This window comes from Pongo pygmaeus, chromosome 20 (assembly GCF_028885625.2).
Source record: "Pongo pygmaeus isolate AG05252 chromosome 20, NHGRI_mPonPyg2-v2.0_pri, whole genome shotgun sequence".
NCBI lineage: Eukaryota > Metazoa > Chordata > Mammalia > Primates > Hominidae > Pongo > Pongo pygmaeus.
This window is the reverse complement of record NC_072393.2, coordinates 44,438,818-44,461,606: the sequence shown is the minus strand read 5'-3', so window position 1 is coordinate 44,461,606 and position 22,789 is coordinate 44,438,818. Positions and strand designations below refer to the sequence as shown.

Sequence of the window (22,789 nt, the reverse complement as noted above, 5' to 3'; positions counted from 1 at the left end):
CTTGTCTCTACGAAACGTACAAAAAAAAAATTAGCCGATCGTGGTGGCAGGCACCTTTAGTCCCAGCTACTCAGGAGGCTGAGGCAGGAGAATGGCATGAACCCAGGAGGTGGAGCTTGCAGTGAGCCGAGATAGCGCCACTGCACTCCAGCCTGGGCGACAGAGCAAGACTCCATCTCAAAAAAAAAAAAAAAAAAAAAAGAATACCTGAGACTGGGTAATTTATAAAGAAAAGAGGTTTAATTGACTCACAGTTCCACATGGCTGGGAGGCCTCAGGAAACTTACAATCATGGCAGAGGGGGAAGCAAGGCACTTTCCCTTCCACATGGTTGGAGACAGCCAGAGGGGGTAAATGCCAAACACTTTTAAACCAGTGTTTAAAAGTGATCTCGTGAGAACTCACTATCAGGAGAACAGCATGGGGGAAACCGCCCCCAGGACCCGATCACCTCCCACCAGGTCCCTTCCTCAACAGGTGGAATTACAATTTGAGATATTATTTGGGTGGAGACACAGCCAAACCATATCACAGGGTTTACATGAATGCCTACCTCCTAAAGTGGATTATAAAGAAATCATGGCATGGGAGAGCCCTGTACATAGAGCCTGGGGTGGAGGCAGCACTTCCTACACGGAGCTGCGGCTGTGATTACTGTTAATTATCTTGCCTCCTTATGCGTTAGCAATAGAGAAACGGAAACACAAGAGTTGCAGAGGGACCCAGCTAGGCACTGACAGAGCAGGAGACTAAGATCCTCTGGCCTTGTTTGACCTTTCACCATTTTTTCTCTTCCCCACCCTCGACTTTATCAACCTAATCACCCACCCTGTCTCTTTTCTACCAGGCAAACCAGGACAGTGGTGAAGTGCAGCAGGTACTGTGGAGAGTGGATGTCCTATCCAGGGTTGGGGGCGGGCAGGGAGGATACCCTGCCAGTCACGATTCTACTATTGTAACAGAAAACAACTCAAACAGGTTTAAGAGAAAAAAAAAATAGGGTCTATTGATGCATGAAACTAAAACTGGCTTCAGGTGCGGCTGGATCCAGGTGCTGGCTCCATATTTGGTCCTACGTCCCTCCCATTCCCAGGCCAGCTTTCTCTCCTTGTGTAAGTGGGAGGCAAAGTCAAGCATACTTCCCTGATAGCTCCAGTTAAAGTCCTGGGGCTGATTCGCATGAGTTCAGCTGACATCAGGTGCCTGTCTCTGAGCCAGTCATTGTGGCCAAGGCAATAGAACATTCTAGTTGGCCAGGCCTGATTCTTTTCCCCACAAACCTGCCATGTGGTGGTAAGGGAAGTTCTGAAAGACATGCAAGATCCTGGGCCTGGAGAAGAGGCATGAATGTCCGCCACAGGGGCTCTGCCGGTCAGGATCAAGGTCTCACTGGTTGAGGGAGTCCTGACCCTCTCCCGCGCTGACCCCACCTGTGCTGCCCCCAGGATCCCAAGTACCAGGGTCTGCGGGCACGTGGCCGGGAGATCCGGAAGGAGCTTGTTCACCTGTACCCCAGGGAGGCCCAGCTTGAGGAGCAGTTCTACCTGCAGGCGCTGAAGCTGCCCAACCAGACCCACCCAGACGTGGTGAGCACCATGCTCGGTGGCAGGGAGGCCAGGGGCCCGCCTAGTGCCACCTTCCCATGACTCCTGCTGTGTCCCTGCAGCCCGTCGGGGATGAGAGCCAGGCTCGAGTGCTCCACGTGGTCGGAGACAAGCCAGGTGGGCCACACCCCAGGCCTAGGAGCTGACAAGCCCTGCATTGTGGGGGTTCTGGGGTCTCGGGGTGGGGGCCCCTGGGGTCTGGGAACATGTCTGGAGCCTGGAGAACTCCTGGCGGTACAGGAGGTGGCTCCAGCTTCCTGCCTTGGCCTGGCTCGAGCTGTCTCTGCGAGGCAGTCCTTGGGTTTTCATTCTCTCCCCCTTCACCATTGGGCAGTCTCACCCTGTGTTGTGTGATTGTATCGTATGTGTGTGAGTGTGTGTCGTGTATGTATGTGTTGTGTGACGTGTGTGTGTCATGTGTGTCTGTATCTGTGTATCTGTGTGTGTCTGTATCTGTGTGTCTGTGTTTGTGTGTGTCTGTATCTGTGTCTGTGTGTATGTCTGTATCTGTGTGTGTGTATCTCTGTGTGTGTATATCTGTGTTTGTGTGTGTGTGTCTGTGTCTGTATCTGTGTGTATCTGTGTGTGTGTGTCTTTCTCTGTGTCTGTGTGTATGTGTCTGTCTCTGTGTGTCTGTGTGTGTCTGCATCTGTGTGTGTATCTGCATATCTCTATGTCTGTATCTGTGTGTCTGTGTATCTGTGTGTATTTGTGTGTATCTGTGTGTGCGTGTCTGTCTTTGTGTGTCTGTGTATCTGTATGTGTCTGTATCTGTGTGTGTGTCTGCGTACCTCTGTGTGTATCTCTGTTTGTGTATGTATGTGTGTGAGTGTGAGTGTGTCTCTGTCTCTGTCTCTCTCTCTGACCCCCCTGCTTTGGTCCCTGTCTCCAGGGCTTTTTCTCCCCAACTCTGTGCCTCCTTCTCTCTGATTCTCCTCCTCCCTTCCTCGTGGTGTTTCCTTCTCCTCTGGCCTCTCTCCTCTGTTTCTAACTCTGCCTTCCCCACCCCGCACCCTCTTATTGCCCTCTCTGCCTCCTCTCATTTCCTCTCCCTGTCTCTGCTTTTCTCTCCCTCCCTCCCTGTCTCTCTCTTCTTCCCTTTCCCTCTCTTTCCGTGTCTTCTTCTCCCTTCTCTCCTCCTGCCCCTCGTTTACTTTCTCTCACCGTCCCTCCTCTCTGCTGTCTCTGGAAGCTTCTATCTGGGCCCCATCCCTCTCTCCCCGCTGCCTTACACCGGTACTTTTCACCCACATCCAGTTTTCTCCTTCCAACCTCGGGGCCACCTGGAAATTGGCGAGAAACTCGACATCATCCGTCAGAAGTGAGCCCCTCCCCTGGCTCCCCGCGCCCCTCTCCCAGCTGCCTGCACCCCGACAGCTGGCTCCTGCCTCATTGGCCTCAGCGTGAGATGTGGAAATACCATGAATCTTTGATGCCCCAGCCCCACCCAGCAGCCGGGCCTCTTCCCCTGGGTGTTTGCGTCCCCACATTGCCTGCCAGCCTGGCCCATGTGCACCCGCCTGTCTGTCTGTCTCCCAGGCGCCTGTCCCACGTGTCTGGCCACCGCTCCTATTACCTGCGTGGGGCTGGAGCCCTCCTGCAGCACGGCCTGGTCAACTTCACATTCAACAAGCTTCTCCACCGGGTATGGGCCAAGATAGGAGGGCTGCCTGGAGGGGGTGGCATCGAAGCTGAGCTCAGAAGGCCCAATGGGGATGGGGGTGACCTCTGCTCTGCCCTAGTCACTGCTCTCAGAGCTTCATGTGTATCATTGACACATTTAGTCCTTACGACAACTTTATGAAGTGGGTGCTGTCATCATCCCCACTTTAGAGAGAGGGCTTGAGGCCCAGAGAGGGGAGGTACCTATAGCCCAACGTCCCACAGCCAGTCTGGAGCTGGGCGTACAGCCTGTGCTTGTAATCATTGCACCTCACTGCCTGCTCGCGGTCTAGAGGGAGCATTTGAGAATCACAGCATCCATTGAAACATGGCAAGGACTGCTTGCACGGAGCACTGGTCACCGTGAGGGACTCAGACATTTCCAGAGGGTACTAGGGAGCCATGGGAGGCTTTTAAGCAGGGGAGGGTATGGCCAAATCTGTACTTTTTTGTTTTTTGAGACGGAGTCTCACTCTGTCACCCAGGCTGGAGTACAGTGGCGCAATCTTGGCTCACTGCAACCTCCACCTCCCAGGTTCAAGTAATTCTCCTGCCTCAGCCTGCTGAGCAGCTGGGATTACAGGCACATGCCACCATGCTGGCTAATTTTTTTTTTTTCTTTTTGATGGAGTTTCGCTCTGTTGCCCAGAATGGAGTGCAGTAGCACAATCTCCATGCCGGCTAATTTTTGTCTTTTTAGTGGAGAGGGGGTTTTGCCATGTTGGCCAGGCTGGTCTCAGACTCCTGGCCTCAAGTGATCCGCCCACCTTAGCCTCCCAAAGTGTTGGGATTACAGGTGTGAGCCACTGCACCAGCCCCTGCCTCAGTTTCATCTGAGGAGGAAGGGGCTTTGGAAGCCGCTGGCTCACTCTGCAGCACCCCTTCTTCGGGGCTGAGCTTGGGGTCTGGTAGGGGTCCCAGCTCTGCTCACTCATCCTCTCCCCTGAACAGGGCTTCACCCCCATGACGGTGCCAGACCTTCTCCGCGGAGCAGTGTTTGTGAGTAAGGCCTCTCCGCTTCCCTCGCCCACCTGGGTGTCAGGCCCTGCCGTGGGTGCCCGAGGCAGGGAAACCTGAGGAGACCGCCCTGGGGCTGGGTTGAGGGGGCCAGGCTATACCAGGGAGGCCAGGGCAGCTCCAGATGTATTCAGGGGAGGAGCTGGGGTTGTGACTGTAAAACGAGAGGCCAGGGTTACCTGTCCCCTGACCCCTGTGGCCTGGCCTCCTCCCCCAGGAAGGCTGTGGGATGACACCAAATGCCAACCCATCCCAAATTTACAACATCGACCCTGCTCGCTTCAAAGATCTCAACCTGGCTGGAACAGCGGAGGTGGGGCTTGCAGGTGAGGACCTGTGTGGGTGGTGGGGAGGAGCAGGAAGGATGTGGAAGGACAACTGGGAGCATCCAGGGAGCGCTGGGGGTGACCACTTGCCCAGAGCAGCTCAGCAGCCCCAGGGCCAACATGTACGGCTGTGTAGGTTGTTTACTGCATAGCAGAACAGTGACAATCCAGCCCTGGGCCTTGACCTGGGGTTGCATCCACCAGAGGGAGTGCCTCTTATTCTCCCAAAGGCTTCCTCTGGTCACTGGCAGCCCTGTCTCACCCTGTGCTCTCTCCTCCCAGGCTACTTCATGGACCACGCCGTGGCCTTCAGGGACCTGCCAGTCAGGTGACACCTGGTTTCCTTAGACCTTGACCCTACCTGTGACAATCACTCTTCCCTCTTTGACCCGACTTTCCCTGCTCTCTGCCAGGATGGTTTGCTCCAGCACCTGCTACCGGGCGGAGACGAACACGGGACAGGAACCCTGGGGGCTGTACCGAGTACACCACTTCACCAAGGCTGGTGTCGCTGGGACTAACCGGGGCTGGGGTGGGGCGTCACCCCAAGAGCTCAGAGCCTCCTGACTCCTGTGCCCTCTGTCCCAGGTGGAGATGTTTGGGGTGACAGGCCCTGGGCTGGAGCAGAGCTCACAGCTGCTGGAGGAGTTCCTGTCCCTTCAGATGGAGATCTTGACAGAGCTGGGCTTGCACTTCCGGTGCGGAGAGGGGCCGGGGGCCCAGGGATGGCAGGGGTGGGGTACGGGAGGGACGAGGGGCTGGCTAGCTGCTCTTCGCTCTGGAACCACCTCTCCAGCCCCCTCGTTGCCCCCATTTTCCTGTACAAGGATTACAGGAGCATATACAGGATCCCAGTCTGTCTGCCGTGTGCCGGTGGCCCCTCACAGGACTGTAACAGAAGCATGAACAGCCCACGGTGTGCCAGAGTGGAGATCTGGGCCCCTTTCCTCCTGCTGCTCCTCCTTTCTCTGGGCCACTGCCTCATCTGTGCAGCCCAAGATGCTTTTTCACCTCCCAGTGGGGAGTGAGGGTGGGAAAAGGGGGAGCCAGAGGTTGCGAGCCCCACTTCCTCTCACCCTGTCAGTCACACGCAGCTTTCAAGAGAGGCTGAGAAATGTGGACTTCTTTTCTGGGTGACCCATTGTAAAAAACTGGGAGCGTAGGCCGGGTGTGGTGGGTCACGCCTGTAATTCCAGCACTTTGGGAGGCCATGGCAGGAGGATTGCTTGAGGCCAGGAGTTCAAGACCAGCCTGGGCAACACAGCGAGCGCTCGTCTTTACATTTTTTAAAATTAGCCGGGTATGGTGGCTCACACCTGTGGTCCCAGCTACTCGGGAGACTGAGGCAGGAGAATTGCTTGAACCCAGGAGGTAGAGGCTACAATGAGCTGTGATCATGCCACTGCACTCTAGCTTGGGGCAACAGAGTGAGACCTTGTCTCTAAAAAAATAAATAAATAAAGGCCAGGCACGGTGGCTCACACCTATAATCCCAGCACTTTGGGAGGCCGAGGCAGGCGGATCACCTGAGGTCAGGAGTTCAAGACCAGCCTGGCCAACATGGTGAAACCCCATCTATACTAAAAATATAAAAATTAGCTGGGCATGGTGGCACACACCTGTAATCCCATCTACTCAGGAGGCTGAGACAGGAGAATCACTTGAACCTGGGAGGCGGAGGTTGCGGTGAGCCGAGATCACACCACTGCTCTCCAGCCTGGGCAACAGAGCCAGACTCCGTCTTAAAAAAAAAGAAAAAAAAAAAAACAAGGGTGCCTAGAAGGTGCAGATGTACGAATGGCCACCGTGAACAGCCGGTGGACCCTGCCACGTGCCTTTTTCCCCTCCCATCAACCTCTTTTGTGCCTCCCCCTCCATGTGCCACGTTCTCCATCACCACCCCTGGCCTCACAACTCTTCTTTGGCACTATCATCTCCTTTTTTTTGTTTGTTTTTTTTTGAGTAGATGAGGTCTCCCTATGTTGCCCAGGCTGGTCTCAAACTCCTGGGCTTTCTCCTGCTTTTTGGCTGCCTTCTTTTCCATCATTTCCATTTCTTCCTCCTGCTGCTCCTCTCACCCGCTGGCCTTCCCCACACCTTTGTCCTTGACTGCAGGGTCCTAGATATGCCCACCCAGGAACTGGGCCTCCCCACCTACCGCAAGTTTGACATTGAGGCCTGGATGCCAGGCCGAGGCCACTTTGGAGAGGTGAGCCCTGTGCCGCTGGGGACGGGGTGGGCAGGAGGACGGGCCTGCTCCCCATCCCTGATCTGCTCAGCCTGCGGCTCCTCCACGCCAGGTCACCAGTGCTTCCAACTGCACAGACTTCCAGAGCCGCCGCCTCCACATCATGTTCCAGACCGAGACTGGGGAGCTGCAGTTTGCCCACACGGTGAGGCCCGCACAGCCTCCTGCTCACGTGCCCTCGCCCACAGCCTCTGCCACCCTAGACCCACCCACCTTGGCTCCTCCCCAGGCTCAGCTTGGGGTGGGCGCCTGGTTCCGAGCATGGCTGTCTCACAGGTGAACGCCACCGCCTGTGCTGTCCCCCGCCTCCTCATCGCACTCCTGGAGAGTAACCAGCAAAAGGTGAGGGGCCGAGGGGCCCACCCAGAGAGGCAGCTCAGCGCCGGGGAGGGCTGGGGCATCCGCAATGTCCTGAGGTCTGCTCTGTCCCCAGGATGGCTCAGTGCTCGTGCCCCCTGCCCTCCAGCCCTACCTCGGCACTGATCGTATCACAGCCCCTACCCACGTGCCTCTCCAGTACATCGGCCCCAACCAGCCCCGGAAGCCTGGGCTGCCTGGCCAGCCTGCTGTAAGCTGAGAACCCACCCACAGCAGCCCTCGGGGGTGTCACTGCTTCCTGGAGCTCAGGAGACCCCGGACACTGGGACCTGTGTTCCTGAGCCCATCCTAACATCTGTGTTCTTCCTGTCAGCTTCACGCCCGGGCCCCTGGACCCCGGGGTCCACCTCTTCTCTGTCCTTGCTGCCTCAGAGTCAGTCACTGACCCTGTTATCATTGAGGGTCCCAGTGGGAAGCAGGACATCTGGGCATTACGGTTCTAGGGACAGGAGAAGCAGAGGAAGAGGCTTCCATCCCTCCTTCCTTCTTTCCTCCTACAGTGCTGAGCAAAAAGTCCCCAATAAATGGTCAGGACGAAGGCCTCTGTGGATCTGTGAACAAGGGAGATGCCCGGCTCTCTAGGAGCTGCTGGGCAGCCGCTTGGAGGCACTGTCCTCAAAGGGTCTGTGGCTGCAAAGACCATGGCTGGAAGTGCCTAGCCACACCCCAGTGCACATGGAGGCTGGCCTAGGGGCCACCAGGGTTGCTGAGAGGATGCTGAATTCTCTCCCCTTCCTCTGGGACAAGCCAGAACAGAGTCACCCTCTGAGGGTTCCTTCGAGCTGACCCCAGCCCCAGCCTCACCCCTCAGTCCCCAGCTCCCCATGCAGCTGTCCCTTCTGCAGCTCCAGGTAGGGGCCCAGTGGGCATCCCAAACTCAGGGAAGCCACCTGGTCCTCTGATCACTTTGCCTGCACCTGCTCCTCCTCAGGCATGCCCATCCCAGGACGTTTTCCCAGCTTCCCAGGCCACAACCCTTCAGGTTAGCCTCGACTTTTATCTCATATCCACATCCACTTCATTAGCAACCCTGGCAACACCGCCTTCAGAATATTTCCAGAATCTGGCCAGGCACAGTGGCTCACGCCTGTAATCCCAGCACTTTGGGAGGCTGAGGCAGGCAGATCACCTGAGGTCAGTTCAAGACCAGCCTGGGCAACATGGTGAAACCCCATCTCTACTAAAAATACAAAAATTAGCTGGGCGTGGTAGTGCATGCCTGTAATCCCAGCTACTCGGGAGGCTGAGGCAGGAGAATCGCTTGAGCCTGGGAGGCGGAGGTTGTGGTGAGTGGAGATCGCGCCACTGCACTCCAGCATGGGCTACAGTGCGAGACTCCTTTTAAAAAAAAAAGAGCTGGGCATGTTGGCGGGCGCCTGTAATCCCAGCTACTCGGGAGGCTGAGGCAGAATTCTTGAACCCGGGAGGCAGAGGTTGCAGTGAGCTGAGATCACACCACTACGCTCCAGCCTGGGCGACAGAGTGAGACTCCGTCTCAAAAAAGATTTCCAGATTCTGCCTACTGTTCTCTCCTCCCTGACCCCACCTTGGCCCTGCTCCCCGATCCCTCCCCTTTGGTTAACCCTGGAAGCCTCTTCACTGGCTCCCTGCTCTCCATCCTTGCCACACAGCCAGAGGGACCTGTGAGCGCCTCAGCTGGGTGTCCCACCCCTACTCAGAGGTCTCCTGTGGCTTCATCTCAGAGTAAAAGGGTAAAGTGGTCATCGAGGCCCCTAAGACCCCACCTGAACCGCTCCACCTTCCTCGTCGGCCCATCTTTCTGTCTTGCTCGGTCCACCCGACCCGCCTTGATGTTGAAACTCTCCAAACTCCTTCCTGACTCGTGCATTTGCATCAGTGAGTCTCCCTCTCTGGCTATCTTTCCCCTAGATGGTGTGTGCTGGCCTCCATCTTACCACTCAGGCCTTAGCTCAAATGTCACCTCTTCCAAGAAGTCTTCCGTGACCACAGTAAAACCCCCCCCCAGCACTCAGTATCTACATCTGAGATATTTTTTTTTTTTTTTTTTTTTGAGATGGAGTCTCACCGTCCCAGGCTGAAGTGCAGTGGTGTGATCTTGGCTGACTGCAACCTCTTGAGAGATTCTTTTGCCTCAGCCTCCCGCATAGCTGGGATTACAGGCAAGTGCCACCATGCCCGGCTAATTTTTTGTATTTTTAGTAGAGGCAGAGTTTCACCATGTTGGCCAGGTTGGTCTTGAACTCCTGACCTCAGGTAATGTGCCCGCCTTGGCCTCCCAAAGTGGTGGGATTACAGGCATGAGCCACCACGCCCGGCCTGAGATACTATATTTTTGATGCATTTCTGCCTTCCTTAATATATATTGATGTGTGTCAAATACTAGCTCCAGGAGGACAGAGGTATCCACCCATTGGCTCACTGCTGTAGCCTCAGGTCTAAAAGAGGACCTGGCATGTAGTAGATGCTCAACAAAAATTACTGGACTGAAGATGCTTGGACGTGTGCAGTTCCCAGTACCACGCACTTCCCTAAACACCGTACACACAACTATTTAATCCTCACTGTCCAACTGTAGAGTAGGTTGTCACCAACCCTATTTACAGTGAGGAAACAGGTCTTAGAGAAGTTAAGCGGTTGTCCTGGGCTGCACAGCTGGCATGTGGTGGAGCTGGGGCTTAGGCCAGAAGCCAACTGCAGCCTCTGAGGAAGCAGGTTTATGAGACCCACTCTCAGCCAAGCATAGTGGCTCACCCACGCCTGTAATCCCAGCACTTTGGGAGGCCCAGGTGGGCGGATCATTTGAGGTCAGGAGTTTGAGATCAGTCTAGGCAACATAGCAAGAACCCCTCTCTACAAAAAATGAAAAAAATTACTGTGGCATGATAATGCAAGCCTGCAGTCCCAACTGATCTGGAGGCTGAGGCAGGAGGATCCCTTGAGTGTGAGAGTTTGAGGTTGCAGTGAGTGTTGATTGCGCCACTGCACTCCAGCCTGGGCAACTAACAAGACCCTGTCTCTTAAAGAAAAAGACCTACTCTCTGGATGAGAAAACGGGCCCAGGAAGGGAAGGAGTTGCCTGAGGTCCATCTGTGAGTGGCTGCCTCTGGGTTCCCACCGAGGTCCACCTGCCAGCATGGAGGGCAAGCGTACCAGACCCTGCTGCTCTGGGAAGAGATCCCCCTCAGGCCTGTAATCCCAGCACTTTGGGAGGCCCAGACGAGAGGATCACTTGAGCCCAGGAGTCTTGAGACCAGCCTGGCCAACAAAGTGAGACCCTGCCTCTACAAAAAATAAACATTATTAGCCAGATATGGTGGTGCACGCCTGTGGTCCCAGCTACTCAGGAGGCTGAGGTGGGAGGATCAATTGTGTTCAGGAGCCTGCAGTGAGCTGTGATGGCGCCACTGCACTCCAGCCTGGGCGACAGAGCCAGACCCTGTCTCAAAAAAACAAAAAAAGGGAGGCCCCCACCCTCTGCGCTGCGGTCCTGGCCTGAAGCCTCGAGGGGAGTGTGTGCAGGGCGGAGGCCTCATAAATAATTGAGGGTCTCAGGCAGGCGGCCGCCACGCAGATGTCGCCCTGCCGCGGGCAGGGAGGGGGCGGCGGTGACATCATTTCCTCCCCTGCGGGGTCCCCACGTGGGTTATAAGGCGCTGCAACCCTGGCCCGCACAGCGCCTTGGACCCGCTGGACGCCCACCATGCTGCCCCGAGGGCCAGCCTCTGAGCTGCTGCTGCTGCTGCTGCTGCTGCGGCTGCTCCTGCTGGGGGCAGGTGAGTGCGGGACCCGCCAGGGACCAGGGAGCAGGGACTCCAGTGGGAGTGGGCGGGCAGTGCACCCAGTGGAGGCTTCAGGGGCCGAGCCTCCAGCTGGGGACAGTACACCTGCCAGATGGGATGGGGAGGGGATGTGTGAGGACCTCAGGGACACCCATGGAGTTGGGGTCGGTACCGGGGACAGCAGCCAGGGCGGCGAAGCCTGGTGCCATCTCCTTTCTCCACAGCCACCGCTGCTCCCCTGACACCGAGACCCTCCAAGGAGGAGGTGAGGAGTGTGGAGCCCTTGCCCTGCCTCACCTAGCTGGGGCCCTGCCCTCCCTGCACAGCCTGCCCCATGATCCTCATTGCCCTCAAACCAGCTGCTCTCCTCCCCATCTCCCCTGCCTTCAACCTCCCCTCTGACCCGGCACCCCTGCCCCCTAGCTGACCCGCTGTCTGGCAGAGGTGGTCACAGAGGTGCTGACGGTGGGCCACGTCCAGAGAGGATCCTGCACTGCTCTTCTCCACAAGGGTAAGGAGGCCCCGGGCCCCACTTGCCCTCCAGAGCCCCATGGGACCCTATCCCACCCCACCCAGGGTCCTGCCCAGGTGCCCACATGCTCTCCTGCCCAGGCTACCTGGAGGAAGAGGTCCTCATTCCCAAAGCCCTTTTGCCTGGACCAGCAGGGCACTGCCCAGCATTCACACCTGACAGAGCCTGGCCACCAGCAACACCCTTGTGGCTCCCTGCAGAGGGACCGGATGGGGCAGGGATCATCCCCTCCCGGGTGGGATGAAATCAGACCCTCCCCTTGCAGTCTGGGCAGCCCCTCTGTGAGACCTTCGGCAGGGCCCAGAACTCTTCAAGGCCTCAGTTTCCCAATTCGAACTCCTGACCTCAGGTGATCGGCCGCCGCAGCCTCCCAAAGTGCTGAGATTACAGGCGTGAGCCTCCATGCCCGGCTTCAGTTTCCCAATTGGATGCTTAGACAGTGTCCTTTCCCTTTCTGCCAGAGTTGTGCGGGATAGAGCCCCACGGCTGTGCGTCCACCGAGGAGAAAGGCCTGCTGCTTGGGGATTTCAAGAAGCAGGAGGCTGGGAAGACGAGGTCCAGCCAGGAGGTGAGGGATGAGGAAGAGGAGGAGGTAGCAGAGAGGACCCACAAGTCTGAGGTCCAGGAACAAGCCATCCGCACGCAAGGGCACCACCAGCTCCACCAGGAGGAGGACGAGAAGGAGGAGAAGGAGGACGAGGAGGAGAAGGAGGAGAGGAAGAGGGGGCCCGTGGAGACCTTTGAGGACCTGTGGCAGCGGCATCTAGAGAATGGAGGGGACCTCCAGAAGCGGGTGGCAGAGAAGGCCAGTGACAAAGAGACGACCCAGTTCCAGGCAGAGGAGGAGGGGGTGCGGGTGCTGGGTGGGGACCACAGCCTGTGGCAGGGGGCCGAGAGAGGCGGAGGAGAGAGGCACGAGGACTCACCCCACCCCCACCACCACCACCACCAGCCAGAGGCTGAGCCCAGGCAGGAGAAGGAGGAGGCTTCGGAGAGGGAGGTGAGTAGGGGGATGAAGGAGGAACACCAAAACAGTTTGGAGGCGGGGTTGATGATGGTCAGTGGAGTTACAAACTCAATAGTCACCGGTGTTGGCCCTGCACCACCAGATCCACCACTAGTGGATCACAGTGGCCAAGACTGACACCACGACTAGGTAACAACTTCCGTGCAAGGCCTCTACCTCATACTTCCATACTACTGTATGGACTACAGCAACCAAGAGGGCGCCATTGCACAGAAGCAAGCCACCATCACTAGCAAGTTGGCCACTGTGAAAAGTGGCTGCTGTGCCTACTTCACTAGGTGACAGACAGACACCATTGCTGGGTCATGGAAAACAAGGTGTCACCATGATTGGTGGCACCAAAAGTGCCATAACAGGCTGGGCATGGTGGCTCACACCTGTAATCCTAGGGAGGGTCAATCCTTTCAGAGGCCAAGGCGGGAGAATCCCTTGAGGCCAGGAGTTTGAGACCAGCCTGGGCAACATAGTGAAACCGTGACTCTACAAATAATTTAAAAAATTAGCCAGGCATGGTGGCGCACGCCTGTGGTACCAGCGCTCAGGAGGCTGAGGTGGTGGGATTGCTTGAACCCGGGAGGTTGAGGCTGCATTGAGCCATGATTGTGCCACAGCAGTCCCGCCTGGGCAACAGAGCAAAACCATCTTAAAAAAAAAAAAAAGGCTGGGCGCGGTGATTCACACCTGCAATCCCAGCACTTTGGGAGGCTGAGGCGGGAGGATCACCTGAGGTCAGGAGTTCGAGACCAGCCTGGCCAACATGGTGAAACCCTGTCTCTACTAAAAATACAAAAAATCAGCCAGGCATGGTGTTGCCTGCCTGTAATCCCAGCTACTCGGGAGGCTGAGGCAGGAGAATCACTTGAACGCGGGAGGTGGAGGTTACAGTGAGCCGAGATCGTGCCACTGTACTCCAGCCTGGGTGACAGAGCGAGACTCCATCTTAAAAATAAAAATAAAGCACCATCACAAGGTGCTCATCCCAGGCACCTTTGCCAGTCCCAAGCCACTGCTGTTGGCTGTGGTCACGTTAGCCAGCACCACTCTTCCGGGGTTATGGCAGTCAGCATGGTCACCATCGCGGTCCACGACGATCAGAACGACCGCTGCTGGATGCCACTATGAGAACCGACATGGCCCACAATCACAGTGACCGAGGTGGCCTGCCTTTGAAGGTGGGTGCTGACCATCCCGTTTCTGACCCCACCAGGAAAAGGAGGTGGAGCAGCTGGAGCACTTGAGAGACGAACTGAAGAAGGTGACAGAGACGCTGGGGGAGCAGCTCAGGAGGGAGGGCTGACCCCTGCCTCAGGCCCTCCTTCCTCCCGACACACCCTGTGGCTTAGGACTGTTGACCCCGAAGCCTCCACCTCACCTAGCACCCCACGCCACCCCTACCCAAACAGGGGAGGAGACGGACGTGCCTTGGAACCACACCCAAGGAGGCAAGTCTGAGCTGGGCCGGGGGGTGGGCTCAGCCCTGACACAGGAAGCACCCCCACACCTATGCACTCCCACTCCAACCCTTCTGAGTGAATAAAGCACAAAGAAACGCACCCTGCCTCCGTGAACAGCACTTGATGTGACAGGGACGGGCCCCAGAAGGACCCGGAGGACTGGGCAGACAAGATCAATCTGGTCTCTGGTTGTCAGAACTAGGGTTTTATTTATTAAACTGGAAATTATATTAACAATGAAACGAATCAGATGGGGCCGGGGTCGTCAGGAAGAGGTTTTGAGGCTGGGGTGGGAGGCAGCCGGGTTTGGCTGCGGCCGCTGTGAACCACAATGTCGTCGTATTCATCCTGGGGGCAAAGGGGGCCAGGCAGAGGGGCTCAGGCGGCTGTCTGTTTGCCCACCACCCATGTCCTTTTAGAGCACCCTAAGAATTAGGTCTCGCCTCAAAGCCCAAATTCCCCTGCTCCTGGCTCAACCTCCCAGTTTCCTAGCTCTCAGAACTCCATTTTCTTTTCTTTCTTTTTTTTTTTCTTTTTAAGATGGAGTCTCACTCTGTCACCCAGGCTGGAGTGTAGTGGCGTGATCTAGATTCACTGCAACCTCCACCTCCCAGGTTCAAGCAATTCTCCTACCTCAGCCTCCCAAGTAGCTGGAATTATAGGCATGCGCCATCATGCCCAGCTAATTTTTGTATTTTTAGTAGAGACAGGGTCTTGCCATGTTGGCCAGGCTGGTCTCGAACTCCTGACCTCGTGATCTGCCCGCCTTGGCCTCCCAAAGTGCTGGGATTACAGGCGTAAGCCACCGCACCTGGCCAGAACTCCGTTTTCAAGGTCACTTCTACAGACCAATTTCTAGCCAGCCGCCACTCCAGAGTTTCGGCAACTGAGCTGGCCCTCCTCCACCCCTTCCCTCTGCCTTTACCCAAATTCCTCCACACCCATCATTCAGCACCGCGCCTTGCCCAAGAACGGATCTGTATTGCTGGGTTCTCTTGACTATATCTCTCCCCACCGCTGGCTCGGGTCCTGCCCCACCACTGCCGGTGTTCAAATCACTGCCACCCAAGGTTTTCTTTTCGCAGTGTGAGTTCTCTAATTCTTGCTGCCTAAAATCACCCCCGGCGCTGCCACCCACCCCCGCCTGTGTTCACCAATCACTGCGACCAAGGTCTTTTCTCCACCCCTGCCTGAGTTCTACCTTTGCCACTGCCTTAGTTTTTCAGCCACTTCTGCCCAAGCTCTTCCCACCACCCCTGTCTAGGTCTCTCCTGACTAGTGCCCCGTGTCACTGGCGCTGCTGCCTGAGTTCTCTAACAGCAGTCCAAGGTCGGTGCCTAATTATCTTCTTGGGCTTCTTGCCTGCCGGTCTATCCTGACCCCCCAGCTGTGCTGCCCTGTCTCTCCTCCTGACTCACGCCCTCGTCTCCGCTGTCGCTGTCGCTACTGCTGCTGCAGGGGCCGGATTTCTCGTCCTCGCCCTCAGGCTCAGGGGCTCCGTGTGCACGGAGGAGGCGGGCGAGGATGGGGTTGGGCCGGAGCATGGCACTGCCGAGTGGGGTGCGGCCACCGTACATGCGGGCAGCAGGGTTCGCGCCTGCCCTCAGGAGAAGCTCCAGCACATCGGCCGCCTGGGCCTCCACTGCCAAATGAAGGGGGCTCCGGCCGCACGTGGGCTCCTGTGGGGGTGCAACAGAAAGGTCAGAGGGCCTGAAGAGGGGACAAGCCCCCTCCCGCTGACGGCACCTTCCCCGAGGTTGGGGCTCACCAGTTTGTCGAGGTCAGCTCCAGCATCTCGGAGCAGCCGGACCATCTCCACATCTTTGTGGATAACGGCCACGTGGAGTGGGGTGTGGCCTGGGGACAGAATGATTGGCATCAGATGATGAGGGGAGGGGTCCCCCCCCGTGCTTTGATCCTGGGGGTGGGTCATGTGGCATGAGGGTGATCAGGTTTGGGGGCTGGTTCCTGAATTCTTGGGTATGGCAAAGAGGTACCTGGGTGCCAAATGCCTGTCTCAGATGGCCTGAGCTTGCTGGCAAGTGCTAGTGCCTGAGTTGTTTGAAGCCTGGGGCCCGTAGGTAAAGAGCCTGGGGTCTGTGGATGGGGAGCCTGGATTTTGGGGCCAGGAGGACACCCAAGTCTCTGCTCTTATCACTCAAAGGACCTGAGCTAGCACGCTGGTTCACACCTGTAATCCCAGCACTTTGGGAGGCCAAAGCAAGAGGATCACTTGAGCCCAGGAGTTCAAGAAGCAGCCTGGGCAACATGGCAAGACCTCGTCTCTACTAAAAATAAAAACTAAAGGCCAGGTACAGTGGCTCACGCCTGTAATCCCAGCACTTTGGGAGGCTGAGGCAGGCAGATCATTTGAGGTCAGGAGTTGCAGACCAGCCTGGCCAACATGGTGAAACCCTGTCTGTAATAAAAATACAAAAATTAGCTGGGCCTGGTGGCACATGCCTGTAATCCCAGCTACTGAGGACGCTGAGGCAGGAGAATCGCTTGAACCCGGGAGGCAGAGGTTGCAGTGAGCCGAGATTGTGCACCATTTGCACTCCAGCCTGGGTGACAAGAACAAAACTCCGTCTCAAAAAAAAAAGAATAGGCCGGGTGTGGTGGCTCACGCCTGTAATCCCAGCACTTTGGGAGGCCTAGGAGGGCAGATCACAAGGTCAGGAGATCGAAGCCATCCTAACACAGTGAAACACTGTCTCTACTAAAAATACAAAAAAATAGCTGGGCATGGTGGCACGTGCCTGTAGTACCAGCTACTCAGGAGGCTGAAGCAGAAGAATCGCTTGAAACCAGGAGGCGGAGGTTACAGTGAGCTGAGATCACGCCACTGCACTCCAGCCTGGGCAACAGAGCGCGACTCCATCTCAAAAAAAAAAAAAAGAATAAACAATAAATAAAAAATTAGCCAAGTGTGGTGGTGCACGCCCGTAGTCCCACCTACTCAGGAGTCTGGGACCAGAGGATCATTTAAGTGCAGATCAAGGCTGCAGCGCACTGTGATGGTGCCACTGCACTCCAGCCTGGGTGACAGAGTGAGATCGTCTTTAAAAAAAACTTGAATTGGCCGGGCACGGTGGCTCACGCCTGTAATCCCAGCACTTTGGGAGGCCGAGGCGGGTGGATCACGAGGTCAGGAGATCGAGACCATCCTGGCTAACATGGTGAAACCCCGTCTCTACTAAAAATAGAAAAAATTAGCTGGGCGTGGTGGCGGGCGCCTGTAGTCCCAGCTACTTGGGAGGCTGAGGCAGGAGAATGGCGTGAACCCGGGAGGCGGAGCTTGCAGTGAGCTGAGATGGCGCCACTGCCCTACAGCCTGGGCAACAGAGTGAGACTCCATGTCAAAAAAAAAAAAAAAAAAACCTTAAATTAAGGTTCCTGCCCAGGCACGGTGGCTCACACCTATAATCCCAGCACTTTGGGAGGCCATGGCAGGCAGATCACCTGAGGCCAGGAGTTCAAGACCAGCCTGGTCAACATGGTAAAACCCCTTCTCTACTAAAAATACAAAAATAAGCTGGGCATGGTGGCATGTGCCTGTAATCCCTGTAATCCCAGCTACTCGGGAGGCTGAGGCAGGAGAATCACCTGAACCTGGGAGGTGGAGGTTGCAGTGAGCCAAGATCATGCCACTGAACTCCAACCTGGGCAACAGAGTGAGACTGTCTCAAAAAAAAAAAAAAAAAAAAGGTACCAAGTAGCTGAAAAGCCTGTGACCTGAGGGCGAGATGCAGGCCCTGAACACTGGGTCCTGAATGACGTCAGTCCATCTGAGGAGGGGTCTGGTCTCAGGTGGCTGGGCTTATAGGCGGGGGAGCAGAAACTTGGATGTCAGGGCTGTGGGCAGATGAGCCCTTCTTCCCATGAGGCTGAGGAGGGCTGTCTCTGAACCCTGCTGCCCATCGCTGGGAACCTGGGGTGCCAGAGTTTCACAGAGGGCCTAAGCTCTGCATTCCCTGGTCCTGGGTGGGGTAGGGGTCCCAGCTGCAATACACTCTGCAGCTGGGGAGCCCGAGGGCCCGACAACTGGATCCTGGCAGCTCTGGGTCTGTGGGTGACAGGTCTGCATCCCAAGTGACCTGGGGCCTCCAGGTGGGGGTCCTGGGTCATACATATCCAATTCTCAATCATCTGGGCCCTGAGTGGAGGTCCCTGGTCCAGATGTCTGGGCTCCTGAAGCCTAGGCATGATTTCCCAAGGAGCTCAGTCTCAAATGAGGGAAGCTGAGCCCAGGGCCAGGTGCTCTCGCCTAGCCCAGGAGCTGAGTCCTTCCCTGGTGACGACCCTCACCCTCGTAGTTTTCAGCCTCCAGCTGCAGCTTCCAGTCCTCCTCACTCTCTTCTTCCTTCTCCAAGTCGGAATCGGGGTACAAGGCGACAGGGGTGTGGTCGGTGTCGGGAGTACGGTCAGGGGCCTGAGCGAGGTAGGTTTCGGGGGCTTCCCTGGGGCGCCGGGGGCGGGGCTGAAGCAGGGCACGGGCACAGGCGTGTGCCCCCACACGACAGGCCAGGTGCAGCGCCGTGTGGCCCCTACGCTCCGCCACGCACAGCCCGGCGCCTGCTGCATACAGCTTCTCCACCGTGGATGCATCCCCCAGGATGGCTGCCAGGTGCAGGGCTGTCTGCAGAAGCAGAGGACAGGCGGTAGGGAGTCACACTGGGAACCCTGGACCCCAAGCCCTACACCATCCCTCGTGGCTCACCTGGCCTAGGTCGTTTTGCAGGTCCATGTACTCAGTGCCGGCCGAGAAGCCTAGAAGAAAATCCAGGAAGGGTTCATGCTGATGAATCACAGCCAAGTGCAGTGCCCTGGGGACAAAGACCGGGGTCAGAGGGCAAAGTTCAAGTCGTCTTGCATTCCTTCATTCAACAAACATGGGGCGCCTACTGTATGCTAGGCCTTGTGACCACAGTTCTGGAACCCCCGTCAGCTATCTGGGAGGTCAGAGGTCAGAGTTTCATCAGCAAATTCGTGGAATCAATGTTTATTCAGTGGGATTTCCACTTCTGCCCAAAATGAAGTAACATGGACCAGAATTCACTCCCACGTGAAACAAACAAACAAGAGTCAGACGAAATACGGTATATGAAGCAACAGTGTTGAAGACACTGGACATCGTGCAATGAATCACAGTGACCCCTGAAAGACAGGAAACACGAGGTGGGCCCCACACTCGACTGCCACAGCTTATTGTCTTGAGAGAGTTTCAAAGCCACGGTGCAGAGAGGGGAATCCAAGCAGAGCCCATCAGCTTGTCTGAGGTCAGGAGATGGATATGGAGGAAGAGTCTGTGGAGGACAGGGTGGCTAGAGTCACAGCAAAACAAAGAGAGTTGCCAAAGGAGAGATTGCTGGGGAACTGCAGGAGGTTCTCTTGTGTATTCCGGAGAATACGGATCAGCCATACCTGTGAGTCTGTGGGGATGGGAAAACCATCCAAAAGGATTTCAGAAAAGTGCTCATTACTCACACAGGGCCAGGAATAGTGAGGGTTCCCACCAGCCAGGCTGGAAACACATCATCACAGGCTATTGGGTAGGATACTCAGGAAGGTCTTGCCTCAATAGTGGGGAATAATTAACTGTAGATGGGGCACTGCTCAACACCCACCTAACAAATCATAAAAGCAAAACTGGAAAGACTCAAACTACTTCCGAGTAATTTAACTCCATCCCAGAATAATATTCAAGAATATTTATTTATTTATTTATTTTTATTTTTATTTTTTGAGAGAGAGTCTTGCCCTGTCGCCCAGGCTGGAGCGCAGTGACACGATCGTGGCTCACTGCAACCTCCACCTCCTGGGTTCAAGCGATTCTCCTGCCTCAGCCTCCCGAGTAGCTGGAACCACAGGCATGTGCCACCACATCTGGCTAATTTTTGTAGTTTTTAGTACAGACAGGGTTTCACCATGTTGGCCAGGCTGATCTTGAACTCCTGACCTCATGATCCACCCGCCTTGGCCTCCCAAAGTGCTGGGATTACAGGTGTGAGCCACTGCGCCTGGCCTCAAGAATATTTATAGGAATACAGAACTCTCCAGACTAACAAGGTAAAATTCACAATGTCTGGCACCTAACCAAAGATTATCAGGCATGTAAAGAAGCAGGAAAACATGATCCATAATAGGAACCATCAATCAATTGAAACTGACCCAGAAATGACACAGATGTTAGAATTTGCAAACAAGAATATTAAAACAGTTCATTATGCTGGGCACGGTGGCCCACACCTGTAATCCCGGCACTTTGGGAGGCCAAGGCGGGCAGATCACTTGAGGTCAGGAGTTTGAGACCAACCTGGCCAACATGATGAGACCCCGTCTCTACAAAAAATACAAAAAAAATGTAGCCAGGCATGGTGGCATGTGCCTGTAATCCCACCTACACAGGAGGCTAAGGCAGGACAATCATTTGAACCTGAGAGATGGAGGTTGCAGTGAGCTGAGATCGTGCCACTGCACTCTAGCCTGGGCGACACAGTGAGACTCCGTCTCAAATAATAATAATAAAATAAAATAAATTTCTTTTACTCTATGTGAAATGGCATAATATCACCTTAAGGTAGCCCGTGACAACTTAAAGTTGTAAACTATCAACCCTACTGCAGGAGTCAGCCAACTTTTTCTGTAAGGAGCCAGATAACTATTTTAGTCTTTGTAGGTCATATGGTTTCTCTTTTTGTTTTTGTTTTTCTTTTTTTGTTTGTTTTGTTTTTTTGAGATGGAGTCTCGTTCTGCTGCCCAGGCTGGAGTGCAGTGGCGTGATCTCAGCTCACTGCAACCTCCGCCTCCCGGGTTCAAGCGATTCTCCTGCCTCTAAAGTAGCTGGGATTACAGGCGCTCGCCACCACGGCCGGCTAATTTTTTGTATTTTTAGTAGAGACAGAGTTTCACCACGTTAGCCAGGATGGTATCGATCTCCTGACCTCGTGATCCGTCCACCTTGGCTCCCAAAGTGCTGGGATTACAGGCATGAGCCACTGAGCCCAGCAGTCATATGGTTTCTTTTGACTACTCGACTCTGCTGTGTCAGTGCAAAAGCAGCCACTGACAATATGTAAATGAATGAGCTTGCTTGCATTCCAAAAGAACTTTATTTATGGAGCTTGAAATATGAATTTCATACACTTTCGCTTGCCATATAATATTATTATTCTTTTGATTGTTAGAAACTGTTTAAAAATGTAAAGACCATTCTTAGCTCACAACCATACAAAAGCAGATGGCTGGCTAAATTTTGCCTGGAGGCCATAGTTTGCCAACCCCCACCTTAAAGCAACCACTAACATAACAAAAAGAGGAATATCTAATAAGCAAACAAAAGAAATAAAATGAGGCTGGGCGCGGTGGCTCACGCCTGTAATCCCAGCACTTTGGGAGGCTGAGGCGGGCGGATCACGAGGTCAGGAGATCGAGACCACGGTGAAACCCCGTCTCTACTAAAAATACAAAAAAAATTAGCCAGGCGCAGTGGCAGGTGCCTGTAGTCCCAGCTACTCGGGAGGCTGAGGCAGGAGAACGGCGTGAACCCGGGAGGCGGAGCTTGCAGTGACGAGATTGCACCACTGCACTCCAGCCTGGGTGACAGAGCAAGACTCCATCTCAAAAAAAAAAAAAGAAATAAAATGAAAAACACTATACAGAAGGAGCAGGATTGAAAAAAAAAAAGTAACAAAAACTATACTCAATAAAAGGCAAAAAGGAGGGAGGAAAAAGAAAACATAGGTAAGTAGAATATATATAATAGACATGGGATAAATTTACACAATCATATCAATATCAAATTAAATGTAAATGGTCTAAACACTAATTAAAAGGCAGAGACTGGCTGGGCACAGTGGTTCATCCTTGTAATCCAGCACTTTGGGAGGCCAAGGTGGGAAGATTGCTTGAGCTCAAGAGTTTGAGACCACGGCTGCACACAGTGGCTCACACCTGTAATCCCAGCACTCTGAGAGGCCACAGCAGGTGGATCACCTGAGGTCAGGAGTTTGAGACCAGCCTGGCCAACATGGTGAAACTGCTGTTGCTACTAAAAATACAAAAATTAGCCAGGTGTGGGGGCACGCGCCTGTAATCCCAAATTTGGGAGGCTGAGGCAGTAGAACTGCTTAAACCCAGGAGGAATCAGAGGTTTCAGCGAGCAGAGATAGTGCCACTACACTCCAGCCTGGGTGACAGAACGAGACTCTGTCTCAAAAAAAAAAAAAGAGTTTGAGAACATAGGGGGACCCTGTCTCTACAAAAAAATTTAAAAGTTTGCCAGACATGGTGGCATGTGCCTGTGGTCCCAGCTATTCAGGAGGCTGAGGTGCAAGGATCACTTGAGCCAGGAGGTTGTGGCTACAGTAAGCCATGATCATGCCACTGCACTCCAGCCTGGGTGACAGAGCAAGACCCTGCCTCAAAAAAAAAAAAAAAAAAAAAAGGGTAGAGATTGTTAGATTGAATAAAAAAGCAAAGGCCAGGGGTGGTGGCTCATGCCCATAATCCTAGCACTTTAGGAGGCTGAAGCAGGTGGATTGCTTGAGCCCAGGCATTCAAGATGAGCCTGGGCAATATAGCAAGATCCCGCCTCTATTACAAAGAAAGCAAAACCCAATTATACACTGTCTACAAGAAATACCCTTTAGATATAAATAAATTACCCAGACATGGTGGGACAAACCTGTAGTCCTTGCTACTTGGGAGGATGAGGTAGGGGGATGGCTTGGTAGGAGCTCAAGACTGCAGTGAGCTGTGATTGAGACACTGTATCCAGC

General features: G+C 54.8%; 3 protein-coding genes across 7 annotated transcripts in view; 2 read left to right on the top strand and 1 right to left on the bottom strand.

Moving 5' to 3' along the window:
• SARS2 (seryl-tRNA synthetase 2, mitochondrial) overlaps positions 1 to 10,502 on the top strand; it is a 17,856-nt gene extending 7,354 nt beyond the window's left edge. Inside the window, exons 3-17 of one of the 4 annotated variants that reach the window (XM_063657681.1) lie at positions 848 to 877; positions 1,446 to 1,586; positions 1,667 to 1,721; positions 2,862 to 2,925; positions 3,144 to 3,249; positions 4,218 to 4,265; positions 4,501 to 4,609; positions 4,892 to 4,937; positions 5,023 to 5,110; positions 5,198 to 5,307; positions 6,725 to 6,818; positions 6,910 to 7,002; positions 7,134 to 7,199; positions 7,291 to 7,425; positions 8,167 to 10,502. In XM_063657681.1, the coding sequence (XP_063513751.1) occupies positions 848 to 877; positions 1,446 to 1,586; positions 1,667 to 1,721; positions 2,862 to 2,925; positions 3,144 to 3,249; positions 4,218 to 4,265; positions 4,501 to 4,609; positions 4,892 to 4,937; positions 5,023 to 5,110; positions 5,198 to 5,307; positions 6,725 to 6,818; positions 6,910 to 7,002; positions 7,134 to 7,199; positions 7,291 to 7,425; positions 8,167 to 8,328 (1,347 nt within the window). In that variant the 3' untranslated portion in view covers positions 8,329 to 10,502. Of the gene's footprint in view, positions 1 to 847; positions 878 to 1,445; positions 1,587 to 1,666; positions 1,722 to 2,861; positions 2,926 to 3,143; positions 3,250 to 4,217; positions 4,266 to 4,500; positions 4,610 to 4,891; positions 4,938 to 5,022; positions 5,111 to 5,197; positions 5,308 to 6,724; positions 6,819 to 6,909; positions 7,003 to 7,133; positions 7,200 to 7,290; positions 7,774 to 8,166 lie in introns of those variants that run through there. The other 3 variants (XM_054462615.1, XM_054462616.2, XM_054462617.1) reach the window with 3 other exon arrangements.
• CCER2 (coiled-coil glutamate rich protein 2) lies at positions 10,241 to 15,227 on the top strand. The gene is made up of 6 exons (XM_054462628.2): positions 10,241 to 10,484; positions 10,892 to 10,990; positions 11,221 to 11,261; positions 11,420 to 11,507; positions 11,990 to 12,528; positions 13,763 to 15,227. The coding sequence occupies exons 2-6, from the start codon at positions 10,918 to 10,920 to the stop codon at positions 13,850 to 13,852; spliced, it is 831 nt and encodes a 276-aa protein (XP_054318603.1). The 5' UTR covers positions 10,241 to 10,484; positions 10,892 to 10,917; the 3' UTR covers positions 13,853 to 15,227.
• NFKBIB (NFKB inhibitor beta) overlaps positions 14,199 to 22,789 on the bottom strand; it is an 11,098-nt gene continuing 2,507 nt past the window's right edge. For both annotated transcript variants that reach the window (XM_054462626.2, XM_054462625.2), the window contains exons 2-6: positions 18,730 to 18,835; positions 18,318 to 18,648; positions 15,778 to 15,866; positions 15,428 to 15,688; positions 14,199 to 14,357 (exon numbers count right to left, since the gene is read on the bottom strand). In XM_054462626.2, the coding sequence (XP_054318601.1) occupies positions 14,256 to 14,357; positions 15,428 to 15,688; positions 15,778 to 15,866; positions 18,318 to 18,648; positions 18,730 to 18,835 (889 nt within the window). In that variant the 3' untranslated portion in view covers positions 14,199 to 14,255. The remainder of the gene's footprint in view (positions 14,358 to 15,427; positions 15,689 to 15,777; positions 15,867 to 18,317; positions 18,649 to 18,729; positions 18,836 to 22,789) is intronic.

Coding starts and splice junctions, on each gene's coding strand:
- CCER2 (XM_054462628.2), top strand. CDS start 10,918: ATGCTGCCCCGAGGGCCAGCCTCTGAGCTGCTGCTGCTGCTGCTGCTG. Junction 11,508..11,989: donor CACTGCTCTTCTCCACAAGG/GTAAGGAGGCCC, acceptor CCTTTCTGCCAG/AGTTGTGCGGGATAGAGCCC. Junction 12,529..13,762: donor AGGAGGCTTCGGAGAGGGAG/GTGAGTAGGGGG, acceptor TGACCCCACCAG/GAAAAGGAGGTGGAGCAGCT.